Genomic DNA, 20620 nt, shown 5'->3' on the forward strand with positions numbered 1-20620 from the left:
TACACTGGGAGGGATGAGGGAATGATTCCAAGAAACACACCAAAGTTTGGTGAAAGATATGATCAACTCACAAATATCCTGCTAAGTGCCAATACCTTCTTTGGTATTTATTTCCTAGGAATGAGGGGAAGAGTTTTTTTTTTCCCTTTCCTCATCTTAAATTGTTACAGTTTGTTATAGTCTAAAGTTCACTATAGTTGCACCATATCAAACTAACTGGTCTTTACAGAACCTGGTATAGTCAGCGTTTACTGTATTTGTTTTTCTAATGATTACTACATCTTGTTCACTCTCTGTTGAGACTCAATGAGATAAGGTGAAATATTAACTTATTAAATGTATTAGTAATTAATATTATTTGTGTCTTCCCTCTAGCATAATATACTGATGGATTCTTAAAGAGTGTAAAAAAGCCAACTAACCTGTGTTTTTTCAAATGTTTTTTTAAGTCTCATATGAATCTCAAAGCACACATCCTTTTGGGTATATATAATGCATAGCATTATACACACCTGAAAGGATATGTGCTTAGCATCCCATAATACAAAGTAATTAGCCACAATATAAAAGTAGCCTAGTTATGAAGATATTTCATGTGCAAACTATGTTTGCTTAAACTTGGATAAAGGATTAAACAAGAATATAATTTCTTGGCATCTTTATTTTAAGTTTTACAGTAGTTCTGCAGCATCATTCATGTCTAGTATATTCAAAGTAGCACTAGCATAGAACCTATCTATAAAAGGGGAAATGTAAAATTCCAAGAGGAATTTCCCTACTCAGTGTTCTAAGTAAGATGCATTACACTGGAGAAGGTAAGAATCACTGTTAAAGAGAAACTTAGCAAAGAACAACCTGGGTTGAGTTCAAATAAGAATTGTTGTGGCCAGATTTAAGAAAAACAGATGACAAATCATAGGAATATAACACATTATGTTAAGAACCATGCCAACAGCAGGATTTGTAACTTACAGCTTGTTAATTGGAGAATGGGTACATTAACCACTGGGTTATCCAAGATGGCAATTACATAGTACTATCTTAGTACCTGTACGTCCTTGAGGATAAACATGAAGAAAGAAACTAATGATGATGTGTTAGTGGTACTTAATGTATATAGTTTATAAAAAAAGCAAAATAACAGATCTTTTTATGCAGTTGAAACTGTTTTTTTTTTCCTTTTTTTAATTTAAATAAAGTTATGTTTTTATTTAGAGATGTGAGGTTTAAATTTTAACTCAAAAAATGCTCTGCAGTCCAAGCTGAATCAACGATGTTCTTTGGTTAAAAACACATGGGCTCAATTCCTGTCTAGGAAATAAATATCCTTTATCCAGACTTTTCAAACAAAGGTGAGTAAGGTGGTCTCATAGGTGGCAGGATTTTTTCCTCTTGAAAACTTGAGCTTTTCATCATGCAAAGCAGTCAAACTGGCCAGAAGGATACCCACATGATTAGCAGCCATAACATATCATGCAGACAGTATTAACTGCCCTATCATTAAGCAGTAACCAGGTTTCTAAGAATCCAAGTTAACTGGCTAAGACAGGCCACTGAGCCTAACATGAACAGGGAGATGGGAAGAAAATGCTTGCAAAAACTAAAATCAAAATATGTTTTCAAAAGGATAAAATATGAGAATGATTTCAGCCATTAATGGCTTTAAAGAACTGCAGAATTAATGTAACATATCAATAAAGGCACATACCTGTATTAACTGGTCTCTTTGTTTAAGATGCTCTTGTAAAAAGGCAATATCTTCACTAGTTGTCTTGAAATCTTTTTGCAGTTGATCAAAATTCTAGATAAAATAGATAATAATAATAAAACAATATTGCTTGATAAGAAAAATTGATAAGGAATACTTAGTTAATGGACATATATATATACTGAATGTATCTAAAATAACTTCTGTGGTTTAGAGTCATCTTGTGAATTCCCCAGAGTTAAGCAACTTTCAGGTAATGTTATCATTCACATGTTCTAGGAATTAATAACCAATTAAAGAATGATATAATTCAAATATCTGCCACCAGAAAAAGTAATGTTAAATGTACCAATTACATTATGATAACAGAAACAGATTCTGAACTTATTGAGATATGCAACATGTTCTCCTCTTCCATTTAACTCAACACAACAATGCTGCTACTGCTGTACAGAAGTCACTACAGGTCTGAGATACTATCAACACTGAAGCACTCTCTCCTAATGTCAATAAGCATGGCTGCATTAATTTGCCAAAGATCTGGAAGGTAGTCATAACATGTAGCCTGATCAGTAATTTATTTTGAATGGTACTCTAGCAGATAAATTGGATAAGTACCAGATTGAGATAACAGATGCTACCAAAAACAAAGAAGAAAAAAAGATGAGATCTTTTTAATCAACAGATACGATATACTATGTTCAGTACCTATGGCCCCAAAGAAGGAAATGTTAATCCTCACTGGACATTTAAACAGCGGAGTAGGAAATGATTACATGACATACAGAAATGTTTTAAGAAAAGAGCAAAGCTAATAATAATGAAAAGCCTGCTGGATTTCTGTTCAGGACATGGATAAGTTATTACTAACACTATGTTCCAACATAAAAACGTGCACAAATTCACATGGTGAGAAGATGCAAGAAATAAGAAAAGTTTCACTAGCCATGTCATTATTGATAGCAATGTTTTCCCACTGGTTCAGGACATAAGAGTATACAGAGGATGTGAAACTAGAAGTGATTACAATTTAGTTTTGAGCAAGATAAAATTAAATTTATTACTGAAAAGCAGAGTGTGTAAAAAAAGTTTTAAAATGAATCCAAGTTGAGCAGTTTTGCAAAAGTGAACTGCACTCAAATACACAAGCATTATTCGAGGAGGAGGAGAAAATAAAATAATTTGAAAACAAAAACCATACCTTGGAGATTCACTGAAAACCCTAAAGAAAATGACTGATTCAACCAAAGAGACACTGTCTTGAAGGATAGAAATATCAGAACACCATGGCACTCAGAGGTAGTGTAAGAGTCATGGAAAGGCTTGGTAAGAACACAGAAAATAAATATCAGAAAGATAGTACCCTTAACCTTAATTTCTTGGCATCTTAATTTATATAATATAATTTCTTGGCATCTTTAATTTATAGTATAACGAAGTGAAAAAACTTTCAACATCTGTCTCTAACCCAGTGTATTTTAGTAATACGTTTTGACTACTTGTATATGGAAATATGACTTCTGCATTACTTCAACTTTGGTATCACTTCAGGATCTGGCTCTCACTGATGAGATCTCAATAAAGATAGAAACTGGTCTTGTTTGATGCCTTATTCATAATGCATAACATTACATGTCTGCAAGGATATGTGTGTTACATTATGGGATACTATGGCAAGTGATGTAAAGTCATTAGTCTCTATATATGAGTTGCCCAGTCATGAAGTGACTTCATACGCAAACTTTGTTTGCTTGCATTTGGATAAAGATTAAACCAAGAATATAATTTCTTGGCATCTTTAATTTAGAAGGATACCCAATCTTAGGGATGGGTGTCCACTATGGGTGTTGGTAGCCATCCTTAAGTATTGGGCAGGAGGTCTGAGGCGTTATTATACTTCTGGACAAGTTCTATCTATGAATACTGTTCTCACATCATGGCCCCTTTCTGAAATCCTAGCTTTACTTTAAAAATATTTTCCCACCTAACATCACTGACTTCTTCATTTCTGCCACCCACCTGCTCTTGATACTGCTGTTCTCAAACCTTCTATAAGATACACTGGTGGTGAGTTCTTCATTTGGTCACATGACTCAGACATATTAGACTCTTTCCTTTTGTACCTCAAAAGCCAGCACCCCAGAATCCAATTTACTATAGAAAAAAAAATAACAATAGTGTCTTTTCTAGACACTCTAATCCCTCATCTTCCCAATGGCACTCTTTTTTTCTCATTTATAAAAAAACCTATTCACATGGGAAGATACATTCACAAACCTTCCCCCCCCCCCCCCGAAACAATATAGTAGTATAAAAATCCTTGTTAACAGAGCTGCCAATCTCTGTTCTAAACCAGGCTTCTCTCACATGTAAAACCTCCTTTATTCACAGTACCTTCTTATCCAATGGCTACAATGCCGAAAATATTAATCACTGTTCTTCCTGTTTTCTCACAACCACCCCACCATTCTTGCTCAACATACAGATTACATTAATGCTATTACTAAACAGCAGGTTAGGAAATGAATCCTAGGCATATAGAAATGTTTTGGGAATAGAGAAAACTACAAAGGGAATACAGAAAAAAACTAAAGCTAATAATAATGATAATGTACATGCTGGATTTCTATTCAGGACAAGATCACTCATTACTAATACCGTGTTCCAACTTGTATAGATTCAAAAATTCACAAGAAAAGAAGACACAAGAAAAAAAAAAAAAACAGGTCTTTGTGATTATGTTATTGTTGATAGTGATATCTTGACAATGGTTAGGATACAAGGGTTATACAGGGAATTTGAAATAGGAAGTGATCACCATTTAGTTTTGAGCAGGATAAAACTGAATATTATACTGAAAACAAAAGCATGTAAAAAAGAATCAAAGTTGAGTAGCTTTGAGAGGTGACCTGAAGACTCATATATCAACTATTATTCAAGAAAAAATGCAAGAGTTTGAAAACAGGAATCAAACCTTGGAGATTTACTGGCAAACTCTGAAGAAACACTGATCGATTCAACTAGGGAAACATGCAGTGAGGTTGTTTGCAAGGATAGAGAAATCAGACCTAGCAAATATATCAACATGTGCTCAGGGAGAATGCAGAAAAAAACATAAGAAAGCAAAGCAATGTGTAAAAGCAGCTAAAAAAATGATTGTAAGACTTTGGCAAGAATGAAGAGGATAAAAATCATTAAGGAGTCAAAATGTTCTGGAGGCTATTGAGAAAGCTGAGAAATACATGGAAAAGTAATGTAAAAGAAATTAGAGATGATAAAGGTGGCATAAAAACTGAAGATAGATATCCTGGAGTAATTACTTTGAAAGACTGCTATGTAACACAAAAAGTAACAGAACAGTGTTCCAAAGTAGGGCTCAAGAATAAAGCAATAAAGAATGTTACTTGCCAAAGGTACTGCCATACTTTATATAAATACAGGTATACCCCAGTCATACGGCATGTTAGATTCCAGATATATATAGTGAATTTCATCAAATAACAAATTACTGCCCGCCCCTTTTTTTTCCACTTGAAGCAATTGATGTATGTAGCAGTTTAATAATGATTTGAAGAAGTCATATCTGCATAAATAATGTAAATAAATGCTTTATTTATCAGCAATGCAAACGAAAATTTTAGAATTTTCATAACTGTAAAATAATTGTAACAACAGTAGTGTGAGGAAAGTTTAGCCTGCAGTCCCGCTCAATGTTTGACACAATTGCATTTTCTTTTCACTAGAGCAGGGGTCAGGAACTGGCGGCTGTTGGCTGAACAAAGTGCGACTCTTTTATATTGAATTAAAAGATACATAATTAATACAAACAACTAAATATTGTTTTTTGATACGGCCTGTTCGTGGCGCTAGATACTATGCATGTGATGTGTGTTACGCATGAAATTTTATGACATGAACAACTAACAACTACGTTATATTTGACATACCGCTAAATGTTAACCCTGCCTAATGTATCTAGTGCAATGGCAAAAATTTGAACTAATTGATCAGCTGATCAATTAGTTCAAATTGATCAGACCACGTTTTTTAGATACATACGGATTTTAACTGTCAAAATAAACATTCGTTAGTTAACTTATTTATTGTGGTACTAAACTGGTTTTTAATTTAGCGTCAGGTAATGTTATGCACAAATTAATTTTTATTATGTTGAATTTGTGTTTTTACTTGCAGGTAAATTTATGATAATAACCGTCCTAATATGAGTTCAAGAAAAAGAAAAATAATCAAAGAAGACAGAGGCTTCAACAAAATGTAAATATATAGAAAATTAAATGTAAACGGATAGAAAAATTTCATTTATAGAAGTAAGTGGAAATCCGCAATGTTTAATTTGCCATCTACAACTTCAAAATAACAAATCAAGTAATGTCGAACGACATTTTCGAGGAAAACATTTATACCTCAGTAAAAAATATCCTGAGAGTGATAATAGAAAAAAGCTATTGAAGAATTAAAAAAGAAAATATTGCTTCAGCAAAGAAATTTGTCAACTTGGACAAAATCTTTGTCGAATACTACTAAAGCAAGTTTTTTGTCATCCCTTGAAATAGTAAAAGTGGGAAAACCTTTTACCGATGGTGAATTTCTAAAAAATTGCATGTATAATGTCTCTGAAATTCTATTTAAGGATATGAAAAATAAGGATGAGATAAGTAAAAAAATTAAAGATTTACCTCTTTCAGCTAGAACCGGATTGTAACAATTTCTGCAGAAGTTTCAAATATATAAATTATGGATATTAATTCTGCCCATTTTATATCTATTGTGGTTGATGAATCAAATGATATTTCCGATATGGCACAATGCTGTGTGATGGTTAAATATATCACATCTTCCAGTATTCGAGAAGAACTTCTTGATCTACTAACACTTAAAGGACACACTACAGGTCAAGATATTTCAGAAAACCTTCTAACAAGTTTACAGAATAAATATATAAATATTAATAATATGGTATGCATTGCGATTGATGGCGCGCCTTCTACGACTGCGAAAAATAAGGGGTTTGTTAAATTATTCCACATGGAGTTATTTCATTTCATTGCATTTTGCATCAAGAAGCTTTAGTTGCAAATTCTTTGGAATTATTACAACTAAAAAGAGTGGATGCTGTTGTGCCAATGAACAATTTCATCCGATTTCAGGCATTGAATCACAGACTTTTTGACACATTTTTAGAGGAACCATGTAGTCAACATAAATTTAGTGATATTTACATCTGTGCAATGGTTATCAAGAGGAAAAGCATTAAAACGTTTTTTTTAGTGCTTAAAAGAAGTAATAGTTTTCTTAACCACTAATTCGTAAATCATGTGGAACTTCTCAGTTCCATATGATTACTCAGTTCCTGAATGGATACAAAATTTTTGTTTTTTTTGCTTGATATGACAGAACATTTTAATAAGCTAAATTTGAAGTTGCAAGGGAAGGGAAACACAGTCTTATAATTACTAGAGGAAGTCCTTACCTTTGAACAGAAACTAAGAGTGTTTTTCTAAGATGTTACCAAAGAAAAATTTATATATTTTGAAAATCTAAAAAATTATAGATTGAATTTCAATCAAGAAAAAGTTGATTGAAATATTCGATGAAATCATTACTATAATTTTAGATTCATTTAAAAGCAGATTTCAGGATTTTAAAAAACATCAAGAGATGATGAAATTTATATTACATCTGTTAGACTGCAATTTAAAATTAATAGATATTGAAGCTTTCCCGGAATATCAATTGCACAACTACAAATGGAGCTTCTGGAAATTCAGAATAAAAGCATCTGGGTACAAAAACTTCGGGAAATGGTAGCCCAAATTGAAGAAAATGAGGAAACTATGGAAGAAACACCACAGGAAATTATATTTAAATGTTGGAATTCTTTCGCAACTAATTATTCAAATGCCAGGCGACTTCCTTTTAGGGTTTTGACTCTTTTTGGTTCAACGTACAATTGCGCCAATTTTTCTCTTTAATGAATTATATTAAAAATAAGTATAGAAACAAATTGAGTGATGAAAGTTTGAAAGCTGAATTACTATTAAAATGCATGATACACAATCCAGATTTAAGTAAATTGGCTGAGAAGATGCAAAATCAAGTCTCATTAGTGAATTTTAAATTTTTTAAAACAATCAAATATCTATTAAAATACATAATATTGTATTTTTGTTCGGACTAATTCTATTTGCATTACAAATTCTGATTTTTTGCAATATTATACTTACTTAAACATGTTTTGTGATTAGCAACTTAATCAAACTTAATGTTGTTTTATTTATTGAACATACAAAAATTTATATGCAAACATAAAAGGGTATTTGATATCTGGAAGTACTGAATTAAAAAAATAAATTTACATAAGTTTGAACTAACTGCATTAAGTCACCAGGACAAATTGGAAGTTGCGGCTCCCAAAATTTTGTTTTAATTAATTTTTTTGATGGAATGGCTCTTTGGTTCAAAAAGGTTCCCGACCCCTGCACTAGAGCAATGTCACCCTTACTTTGAATTTTACCTTCCATTATAAACAACAATAAAATATCTTAATAGTTTGAACTTTCTAACTATTAAGATATTTTATCGTTCATAATTCACACCGAAACACCAAAACAGAGAGAAAGATAGCAAGCAACAACATCATAAATAAACTGAGTTCACAAATACTGTGCACTGGTTGATTCAAGGCAGTCACGTTGCTAAAATCATCGTAAAGCATGGTACTAATAGTTATAGGTAATGTTTGATAAAACTAAATGTTACGATGACAAAACAAAGTAATGCATCTGTTGTGATGAGCTGAGTTGTGGCATAGAAAGAAAACATAAACTGAGTTATGATGAGCTGTGCTGTGGTGCAGTGTACAACACAGCTCATCATAACTGTGTAAGGTTAATATTGAACTAAATGGATGCACTGGTTTGATTAAAAAATTTATTTATTGGAAATGATAATTAAATTAATTTAAATGTATGTATGAAAAAAAAAAAAAAAAGAATAACTGAAGGCAAAATAGAGGGGAAAAGAAGAAGAGGCAGACAAAGGAAAATCTTTCTTGACCAAGTCAAAAACAGCACGGGTTTGAGGAGTTACCAGGAGGTTAAGAAGAAAGCCAATGACAGAGCAGAATGGAGGAAATCGCTGCTGAGCTACCAGTCCCAAGACTGATGCAACTGATGAAGAAAGAAGATGTATGTATGCACAATATGAAGAACTTACTTGTTTTGCGATGAAAAACTTATGTTTTCTCGCACCATAACATGTATCAGCAGCTCATTTTTTGCCTTCATGACTGAAATGAAACCAAAAGTTGGCGCCTAGTGGAGAATGTGTGGAATGAAAAGGACAGAAAAAATGCAATCTTTTCCTTCTTTTTATGGTATCTAAAAGTTCACGTGATTTCCCCATTTGTTCCAGTACTTCAGGATTGGTCGTTTTTGCTGTCCATAGGATTTTTAATATGCGTCTGTATAACCACATCTCAAAGGCTTCAAGTTTTTTTTATTGATGTTGTCTTCAAGGTCCAAGTTTCTGCACCGTACAGTACAGACCGTACATAGCATTTTACCATGCATACTCTAAGCTCTAAATTTAAATTGCAGTTACAAAGTGTTGATTTCATCAGGAGAAAATGTTTTTTATTGCCATTTCAATTATTTTATTTCCATTTCTGGATGGCATTTTTCATTTAACCAGCATCAAAGATATTTAAACTTTGTCACTCTTTCTATTTGTCTCCTGTTTAAAGAAAGTGCTGAATTAAGAATTGATTTCTTGCTTATGAAATCATGATTAGAAGGTTAAATGCTAGAAGACTGGAGTAGAGCTCTTATACTAACCATCTATAGAAAGGGAAATAAAAATGAATTTGAGAAATACAAAGGAATTTCCTCACTGAGTATTCCAGGTAAGATTTATGCAAGGATATTTGAGAAAAGGCTACAAAAACTGTGGAGGGGAAATACAGAAAAGAACAAGTTAGGTTGAGGCCAAATAGACATTATCAGGATCAGATTTTCACTTTAAGACAAACAGTTGAGAAATTATGGAAATATAAAGAACTGAGTTCGAGGCTACATTGCGACTGGTCAGTGAATTTAGTGCTCTTGTAAATTGTAAATTTTTGCGTTTTATTGCATTTTCCCCTTAGTAAATTAGTATTTTATATTATATATTTTTGTTATGATATTGCAATATTAAATATAGTTTAAAATGGTGCCAAAAATGCAGAAGAAATTAATGCTAAGAAGGGCAAGCAGAGTCAGCTTTCCCACTAAGGAGGATAATGAAAATGAATTAATCTCCAAAATAGTGAAGTTAAAGCATATTATTAGAAAGATGACATGGGAATTACAGAAAGTGGTGTTTGAACATAGGAAGGATAAAAAAATTAAGCAGCAATGAGTGGTATGGTGACTCTATCATAAAACATGATGTTGATGAGCAGGTTATAACCATAATTTTTCCTAAAGCAAAAATTAAAAATATAGCGCACACACACATACAATTCAAAAACAAAAAAAAGAAAAGTAAGCAAGATTGTAATAGCAGCAGATGCTAATGACCTAACTAGCGATAATTTCATGAAAGGGCTGTTGGAAGAAGCATGAGTGAAGAGTGAGAAATTTAAAATCATAAGTATATTACCTCGATATGATAAAAATGAATTAAGAAGAAGAAGGGCTATGATGGCAAATGATTCGATGCATAGGCTGAGCAAATTTTTGGATGCATGGAGCGAGTTCGAGAGAAGTTTGGATTTGTATAAGAGAGATGGTCTACACGTCAAATACATTTGGTATCAAAAGTCTTGAAGAACTCATAATTGGTACAGACCTAAAACAGAATCAAGGAAACTAAATTATAATGGGAGGAATGGTGAGAATATGTGTGTAAGAGCAACAATATTATGTAACTATGTTAATGATAGCAAATGGACATTATCATGAAAATGATTACAAGGAGAGAATGATTTCAATTTTGTATTTTTCGGGTTCAGATCCATCAAACGTGTGAAAAGATGTCTGCTTATATAGGTAACTAGATATCTGCAACTTGTCTGTGCGACACATTTGGGCAACTTGCAGAGATCTGCAAGTTGCCCAAATGTGTCGCACAGACAAGAGTATACAAAAGAACATGCATGTAGCTTATTATGTCTATACACAGATGCTAGGAATATCAGAAACAAAGGGGGTAGAGTTTGTAAGAGTTTGGGACCTCAGATTGTAAACATTAAGGAGATCTGGCTATCAGAATCATACATATTAACTGGTATCGAGTGTAAAGGGTACAGTATTTTTAAGGAGAGACAGGATAGTAGAGGAAGAGCGTGCTCCTAATGATAATGGATGACCTGAAGCCAGTTAGTGCCGAGACCTATGATTGTAATACTGGTAACAGTTTTAAATGTGGCAGTGAGTTTGAAGTTGTCTGGTGTGAGGTCAAATCTAACAAGATCAAATACTTAGTGGGGTGTTGTTACAGACCTGGTGGATCAGTTGCAAGCGATGAAGAAAATAAAGACAATGGGTGCCAAAAGATTAATCATAATAGGAGATTTTAATTATCCAAACATTGATTAAGTAGCAGTAAAATCTCATGAGAAGAATGAAACTGATATTCAACTGTTGCAAGACAATTTTCTCAAGAAGCATGTGACAGAAGGAACTTGAAGTCAAAGAGTGTTAGATTTAATTATAGTATCAGAAGATATTCAAGTTAAAGATGTAACTATTCTGTATGCCAGTTGGTGACTGCAATTATGAAGTACTCACTTTGGAAGTGGCTAAGTTCGTGAATATCCCATTTAGCAAAGGTTACATGCAGAACTACAAATCAGGAAATTATGACCAGCCGAGGAGTATATTGGGTTCAGTCCAATGGTATTGGTTACAGGATGGGAAGAATATTGACACTGTAATGGAAGCGTTTAAAAAAGACTTAAATGATGCAATATCAGAACGTCTCCTCAGAGTTCGAAAAATAAATAGAGTAGGAGTTAAATGGATGTGTAATTCATTTATCTTATCAAGCAAGAGATTTGTAAGAGTAGGATGATGTGGAAAGAATATTGTGTGCATAAGAATGATGTCTGTTATGAAAATAATAAGCAACAGGCTAAAAGAATCACAACTGCTGTATGGAAAGCTAAGTCTGAGTATCAAAAGAAACTAGCTCTGCAAACTAAAGACAACCCCAAAGAATTTTATCATTATGCTGCAATTAAAAGCAAGAATGAATATTTAAGAATAACTCTACTGAATGCAGACAGTGTCAGGGTAACAGATGCAGAAGAGGCTGATCAACTAATGAGTACCCAATTTGCTAAAAGCTATTAAACTGGTGATGCAACATTGAGCTTTCATTGAATAAAGAAACTCATATTCTCATGAGAGACTATTGTAGTATTCAATATTCTCATTGAGAGAATATTGAAACAAATATTGTATACCTCCTAAAAGAGGTATATAAGGAGGAGGAGGATATTAGAGCTGTTGCACAAACTGAATAAAAATTCAGCAATAGGGACTGATAGGATATTAGCATGGGTGCTAAAAGAGTGTTCAACTTACCTAGCTATTTCTTTGACCAGGCTATATAATTTGAGTCTCAGAACAGAGAGGATTCCACAGGAGTGGAAAGAAGGTATGGTAATCCTATTGTTCAAGGGTGGTGAAAAGGCTGATGTACATCTATCAACCTGTCTGTATCTCTGGAGTGGTGGTAAAATTTTTGGAAAAGTTGGTTAGGGCTTGCATTCAGAAATGGGTTGACAGAGAATCTATACTTTGCAATGAACAGCATGGGTTTACTAACAGAAGTTCATGTTTTAGCAACTTGTTCATGTTCTACAATAATGTTACCACTGAGCTAGATAAGGAGAATGGATACACCACGACACCTTTGGATTTTGCTAAGGCTTTTGACAGAATACAACATGAAAGACTATTGCATAAATTGGAGAATATAGGTTTGGATTATAAAATATTAGTGTGGATAAAAGGCTGGTTAGGTTAATCAAGAACAACCTGATTACCCTACTATCATTGCATTATCAGCTAATTGCTGATAATGCAATGATAGTAGGGTAATCAGAAATGCAGTAACTGCAGAATGATTTGAACAGGCTGAAGTTGTGGGCATATGAAAATGGCTGAGTTCAATGTTAGTAAATGTAGTCATGCACTTTGGTGTAATGTGAAATCCAATGTCATATTATCTTGGTGGATTATGCCCGAAGAAACTGATCAGGCTAGGATCTTGGAGTTATAGTAGACAGGAAATTAAAATTGAAGGGTCATATAAATAAATATTGCCAATACAACTCAAAAGATAATTGCAATGCTGAAACTAACCTTAACAAGTAAAATTTAAGGAAGTAATTTTGCCTCTTTACATGCCTTGATAAGACCTCATTTGGTCTACTCTGCAAGGGTTTAGTTTCCTGGTTTCCATGATGATTCTGATATAGTGGAGAGAGAGAGAGAGTGCAAAAGAGAAAGTACAGGTATCCCTCGATTAACGAGGTTAATTAATCCCTCGATATTACCGCATATATCAAAATCACGTTAATCAAATCTAATAATCAATGGTAAAAATTACAATTCGTCCATGATCAATTACTGTATTAATAATTTGTTTTATATGGTACTCTTTTAGGAAAGATAAAAAATGAACGCAAAGTAAATGTTTAATAAATACTTGTATACCTACATTATTTACTGCAATTTTTTATCAAAAGAAGTTATCAAGAATCGTTTGAACAGTTTTGGTTTTTTTCTTATTGGCATAAATTCTATGATAACAAGCAAAATGACTCTCCAGAACCTTGGCAAACAAGCAATAAAACATAAAGAAAAAATAATGCAAATATAATACATGATGGTACAAATTAAGTGGATATTGAATCCAACATTATTTCATAGCTGAATATAAAAACTACAAGAGTTTCGTGCCGAATATATAGAACTATAAAAGTTTCGGCAGATGCAAGCATAAGCAACCTTATGAGCAACTCGTAGTAAAGGTGGAGTAAGCTCCAGATTACTTTCTTTAGTATTTTTCATAATGTAAAGCACATCTCCTAGAGGACATGTATGATAAATATTGAATCCAATATTTACTGCAATTTTTTATCAAAAGAAGTTATCAAGAGTTGTTTGAATAGTTTTAGTTTTTTTCTTATCGGCATAAATTCTACGATAACAAGCAAAATGACTCTCCAGAACCTTGGCAAACAAGCAATAAAACAAAAAGAAAAACAATGCAAATATAATACATGATGGTACAAATTAAGTGGATATTGAAACCAACATTATTTCGAATATAGAAACTACAAGAGTTTCGTGCCAAATATATAGAAACTAAAAGTTTTGGCAGATGCAAGCATAAGAAACCTTATGGGCAACTCGTAGTAAAGGTGGAGTAAGCTCCAGATCACTTTCCTTAGTACTATATTTTCCATAATATAAAGCACATCTCCTAGAGGACATGTTTGATAAATAAGCCTTTTGCTCTCTATTTCAGTAATATATGATGGTTTATTTATTTTCAGTTACAATCTAGAAATTACTGAACAAAGAATAAAAAAAAAACAACTAAACCATACTATACTGACATCGAAGGTCGCAGTATCTCTCAGATACAATTTACTGTCAAATATCACAAACCTTTACATAACATGTGTTAAACCAAACTGACAGCAAAAAAAAGTGCAGAATGTCACTCGTAACATATGAATGCACAGCTACTCATGACCACCAAGCTATACACTGAATTGTGTAAGAATATTTATATTAAACATTTTGCATGTATCTGTCAGATCAGCTGCGAGCTCCGCAGGGTTAAAGGCACGTTAATCAAAACTCTTGCTGCGTATATCAAGGTATTTCCGCAATTAGTTTCATCGCGTTAAGCAAAACCGCATTAAACAAGGGATATCTGTATTAAAAATGACATCAGGATCATGAAATACTGATTATGAAGATAGATTGAGAATTTGTAGACTGCAGACACTAGCAAACAGGAGAAAAAGGGGTGATATGATTGAGACTTATGAACTTCTGAAAGGTTCATACAGGATTTCAACTGATGGAATTTTTCATTTTATGGAGGGTGGCAAAAGGACAAGAGGGCATCCTTGGAAGCTGAGAATGAATGCTGCTAAGAAGGGGCGAGATCTAGATTTTTCTCTCATAAAGTAATGCTTGATTGGAATGGATTGCCATTGGTTGTTGTGTGTAAGCACTGTGAATGAATTCAAGTACAAGTATGATAGCTGGTGTATGTAGCATGTGGCCTCCTTCAATGAGTCCCTGACTCCCTCTTAATAAAGGATCTGTAAATTTTGTAGATCTGAAAAAGGCATATGATATGATGAAGTGCCAAGAGAAAATTTGTTCAAAATGTTCAAGAGTTTTTTTGTCGAGTACCTGTGACAGTAAATTTTCAGTTGTTCCTACAATGGAAGCTTCCCACAGTAGTAATACTAATGCAGCACAGGGTTACCAAATTACACACATACAGGGATATTCAAAATGAAGAAGCAGATTGTACTTGTTTATGAATTCTTTATTTCCAGCAATATAAACATGAGTTATATGTCACCTGACAGGGAAACTGAGATATTTATGCATTCTATGTATGCACCTCCTGTAATATGACACACATCCAAACAATAATGCATTTCTTGTCAGACTCCTTGTAACTGGTGTACAGTTATTGTCACTGCTGCTACAAAAAATCGATGTTGAAGTTCTTGCAATATGCTGATGGCACATAAATCCCCAAAGATAAAAATCACAAGGGGTCAGGTCTGGGGACCTGATGACCACTTGCACAGCACAAGATTATCTGTCTGACTTCAACCCATTCAGCAGTTCGGAAGAGTTGGGTTGAGATAATTATGAACATTATGGTGAAAGTGAGGTAGCACCCCCCCATCTTGCATGAAAATGAAGTCAGCAAAATTGTCTTCAAGTTGGGGGAACAACCAATTTGTAACATATCGTAATATGACATTCCAGTTACTGTTGCCTCAGCAATGAAAAAAAGACCTATAAATTTTCCTTTGAGAAATGGCACAAATGAAACATGTTCACTTTTGGTGAGTTTCTTACATGTTCAGTGTTTGTATGCAGATGTCCTGTCTCCCATTCTCAAAGTATGATGATTCACTTCATAACTTAAGTGAAAAGTTGATTCTGCAGAAACAATGAGTTGTGCTGTGAAGGCATCTTCCTCCATGTCATCCAACGTTTTTACGTAAAAGTCTAATCTTTTTTTTCTTTGTCCCCAGGATGTAGTGTCCGCATTAATTGCAACTTGTAGTCTTTCATATGCAATTGTGTCCTGAGAACAAGCCATACCAATGTTTGAGGAATTCCTAATTCCTTCCTTGTATGGATTATGAATGCTCGGTGAATTCTTTCAAGATTAGCTTTAGAAAAACATGGATGACCCAGACTTATTCCTTTACAGATGCATCCTTCCCTCTTCAAATTTTTTGTACCATGAGTAAATCTGCTTATGATGAGGAGGTTCTTTCTTAAATTGAGTGCAGAATTTACACTGAACCACAATTACAGAATTACAATTTGCAAATTTGATAACACAAAATGCTTTCTGCTGTAGAGGCACCATTTTAGTTAATTCTGTGAAAGCAACCGAAGGATCTTTTTGTTTCAAGTCTTACAGAACATTCTAGTAGTAAGAGCTTGCTACTACTACTACTATTACTACTAGAATATGAGGAAAAGTAAACTCTCATAGTTTTCCTATCAGATGATTTATAACACGTATTTATATCATTGGAAATAAAAATTTAGCAAACAAGTACAATCAGCTCCTTCATTTTGAATAACCCTGTACATATACATATTGCATAACTTAAAGCATTCAGTTAAATGAAAAGCTTTCATTAATAGTTTTTCTATCCATTACTTATCAGAATAAAATTAGTCAAAAAAATAATAAATTACAATCCAGAAATACAAAAATTACATGGATACAGCATGCAAAGACAATTATGAGTAGCTTAAAAGTGAAATACTTCCTGATACTTTTGTTTAGGTTCAGTGACTGTATAAAAGATGATTAACATAATTACAACAAAATCATAATTATAAATATGAAAGTTTAATGAATGCCCATACTCTTAGTTTCTCTCGATGTTCTCTTTGAAGTTTAAGAAAATTTTCTTCCATTTCTTCAAGATCATCTTTCAGAGTATCAACTTGATAGGAAATTGCACATTTCTCATTATCTAGCTGAGCATTATTAATCATTGCTTTTCTGAACTTTTCTTCTAAATCAGTCAACTGATGCTAATAAATGAGAAAAAAAAATTTTTTTTTTAAACAAAGCATGTCTGTTTTCAAATCAATATATTTTAAAATTAAGACAGTAAATAAAGTTTAAAATTTTTTTTAAAATTGTCAATTATTTTAAAATAAATTTCTAACATTAACATTTAATGAAATATGAATTATAGAAAAAAAAATATACACATGAAACCAGCGGTTTTAAGTGTAGCATATTGTATCCCACTGCAGAAGGGGAGATTTCCCACCCAACAAAACTTTTCTTCTGCAACAAATGAATCTAAATGTAATAGTAAAATTCAAGCCTTTGCAGGTAGTATGCTTTTTGGCAATAGAAGAAGGAAGAGAAGGAACTGGACCATCTTTATTATTGTTATTATTACATGACACTTCCAAAGAGTCCTTGGAGGTGTCAATCCATTACATACATTGACAATTTTCCAAGCAAAAAATTAGAGTACTCACTAGCCACACCTTCATTCAACTTCCAGGGATGATCTGTTGTTTCTGGCCCCTCTAATCAAGTGATGAAATATTTCCCCTGCATCAATTCTATAAAACCATTTAAGTAACTTAAATGGTTCTATCATAGCCCCTCTTTTTCTCATCAACCAACTTTTGTGATCTACACACAATCTATCCTTATACAGAACATTCCACAAACCACTTACTTCTGAATCTTCTCCACAGCTTCCTCCTCCCAATTAATCTTATGAGCTACTTTAGCAACCATAGCAATATGGCCTCTAAACTTCAACTCTCTGTCTACTACCACCCCTAAATCTCTAGCTTCATCTATTTCCTGGAGTACAGTTGCATTAATGTGGTACAGCTTGTAATCTATCTATCTATCTATCTATCCCAAAATGCATTTCTCCACCTTAAACTGAAACCCATTATCTTTTGTCCATACTGACAAGCCTATTTAAATCGTCCTGCAAGCTCTCCAGATCACCTTGATTTCTATCAAATTTTGCATCAACAGCAAACAACTGAATATTTCCTTTCAGATTATTTCCCATATCACTTATGTACAAATTAAACAGTAGCAGTAATCTTACATCACTCCACAGACACCTTATTTTTGGTTCGATTCTACCCCTCCAGATACCTCTTCTTTCTTTCTTTTTTTTTTTTTTTTTTTAATATCTGCCCAGCAGCTACCCTCTTATCTACATAACCAGTGTCATAGCCATGCCTGTTTGTTCTAATTTGCTTAACAGAGCTCCATGTGGTATTCAGTCAAATGCTTTAGCAAAATCAGACAGGATCATCATGTAGCCATTTCCCTTATCCAAATCAGCTGCCACTTCATTATTAAAAGTTAGTAAATCTAAGGCATGACCAACCCTTCATATAACCATGTTTCCCCTTCATAGAGTATCACATTTTTATCCACCCATTTCTGAATTCTCTTTTTGACCAATTTTTCCAGTACTTTTACAAACACTCCTGAGATACTGATTGGTCTATAATTTGTTACTGCAGTCTTAGACCCTCTCTTATGCAAGGGAAGTATTTTGCCCTCTTACCACTTAATTATGGTAGACTATGATAGAGTTCCCTTGGAAGTCTACCAGAGCTGAAATTTAAATTAAAGAGCCTAGTCAGAGGGATAGCCAGTTGACTTGCACATTCTCACAAAACCCAAGCTGATATCCCATCTAATCCCACGGTAGTATTTATATTGAGATTCTGCAATATCCTAAGAAACTCCAATTCATTTATCTCTGTTTCCACATCAGTAATCTCGCTTTCATGATATACCCTTGAAAAATGGTCACTCAGTAATTCAATTATTTTATCTGCATCTGTCCTCATCACCATCAGCAATCATTAAGGTTAATCTCCCATAGTCATTCATCCTCTTACTTACTGCATAACCAAATAATTATTTGGTGTTTCCTTTGACTTGCTTGGATAGATTCTTCTCATAATCTGATTTTTCAATCCTTACTACTTGCCTGACCCCTTGTACTATTCATGAGTATGCTGGTCACCCTTTTCTTCATTATTATTAAGAGAGAGAGACACCTCCAGGGAGTCAGGAACTCATTGAGGGAGGCCATCACATGCTACACGCACTGGCTATCATACTTGATCTTAAATTCATTAACACTGCTTGCACACACAACATCAAATGGCAATTCATTCCAATCACACACCACTCTATGAGAGAAAAATTTCATCAACTGAAATCTTGTATGACCCTTTCAGGAGTTTGTAAGCCTCAATCATATCACCATGGTTTTTCCTGTTTGCTAGTGTCTGCAGTCTACAAATGCTTCAATATATCTTCATAATCAGCATTCTATGATTCTGATATCATTTTTAATACTTTTTTCTTTGCACTCTCTCCACTGTATCAGAATCACTATGGAATCCAGGAGACCAGACCTGTACAAAATAGCCCACGTGAGGTCTTATCAAGGCATGCAAAGAGGCAAAATTACTTCCTTATCTTTTACGTGTCAAGGTTAGTTTCAGGATTGCAATTATCTTCTGAGTTGTATTTGCAATATTTTGTTAATATCCCTTCAGCTTTAACTTCCTATCTACTAAAACTACAAGACCCTAGCCTGATTTTCTTCTAGGGTCTTGGAGTTTTAGTAGATATTTTCTATAATACATAATATTCTATAATTATATTATATTATTATATCAATAATAATAATTAATCAGTGGCGGCTTGTCCATAAAGCCCCTCCGGTATAAAAAGAAAGTTCCTGTTTTTTTATTGCCATTCTTAAATTTTTATATATTTATCTAAAAAACACTAATTTTCTTGTTTGTAATACAATACCGCTCCATAGTATTTTATATAATTCGTTTTGTAGCAATAGCTATATTTTGCAACAGACAATGTGCTGTGGGGGGGCTAGGGCTAGTATGCTCAATGCTGGAGCTGCATTCAATGCAGACCGCACCAAACTGCTACCTAGTGGGGATAACGTAGTGGGGGTAATGCGTGATTTACATGCAGTTTGGGCTGGTAGCATTGCAGCCCAAGATATGTTGCTACTTAGCACAAACAACACAAATTATCGTCATTATTGTAGATAAATATTGTGCAGTTTTTATTTAATTCTAGCATTTAATTTATATCTTTGTAGAAATGAATAAAGAGAAGAATTCTGTTAAATTCTGTTATATTTTAGTTTCATTAATGATATAATTTTTTCAATCCATATTAATTTTTTTTTTTACTTCTATTGCTACAGCCCCACCACTACAAATTCTTACAAGCCGCCACTGTAATTAATAATTTATTACTTGTTAATAAAAATTAAAAATAATTATTAATTATATTATAGGATATAATATTCTATAACAATATGATATAATATTCTCCAATTTATGCAACAGTCTTAGATGCTGTATTTCTGTCAAAAAGCTCACAACTTCAACCCAGTTCAAATCATTCTGCAATTACTGCATATCAGCTGCATTTATCATTACCCCTACCATTGCATCATCAGCAAATAGCTGTATATCTTCTGTCAAATCTTTCCTAGTGTCATTAATGTATAGATTGAATAACAGTGGCCAAGGTGTGATCCTTGTAGTACAT

At 33.3% G+C, this 20620-nt stretch overlaps 1 protein-coding gene across 1 annotated transcript in view; it reads right to left on the reverse strand.

Annotated features, from left to right (window-relative positions):
• The window catches only part of LOC150100022 (leucine-rich repeat flightless-interacting protein 2-like), a 164941-nt gene that overhangs the window by 83763 nt on the left and 60558 nt on the right, over nt 1–20620 (reverse strand). The window contains exons 6-7 of the mRNA XM_090402326.1: nt 16882–17052; nt 1709–1801 (exon numbers count right to left, since the gene is read on the reverse strand). Coding sequence (XP_090258452.1) covers nt 1709–1801; nt 16882–17052 — 264 coding nt within the window. The remainder of the gene's footprint in view (nt 1–1708; nt 1802–16881; nt 17053–20620) is intronic.

Source organism: Typopeltis vanoorti, chromosome 13, assembly GCF_054136105.1.
Source record: "Typopeltis vanoorti isolate ZY-2024b chromosome 13, IOZ_Tvanoo_1.0, whole genome shotgun sequence".
Lineage (NCBI taxonomy): Eukaryota > Metazoa > Arthropoda > Arachnida > Uropygi > Thelyphonidae > Typopeltis > Typopeltis vanoorti.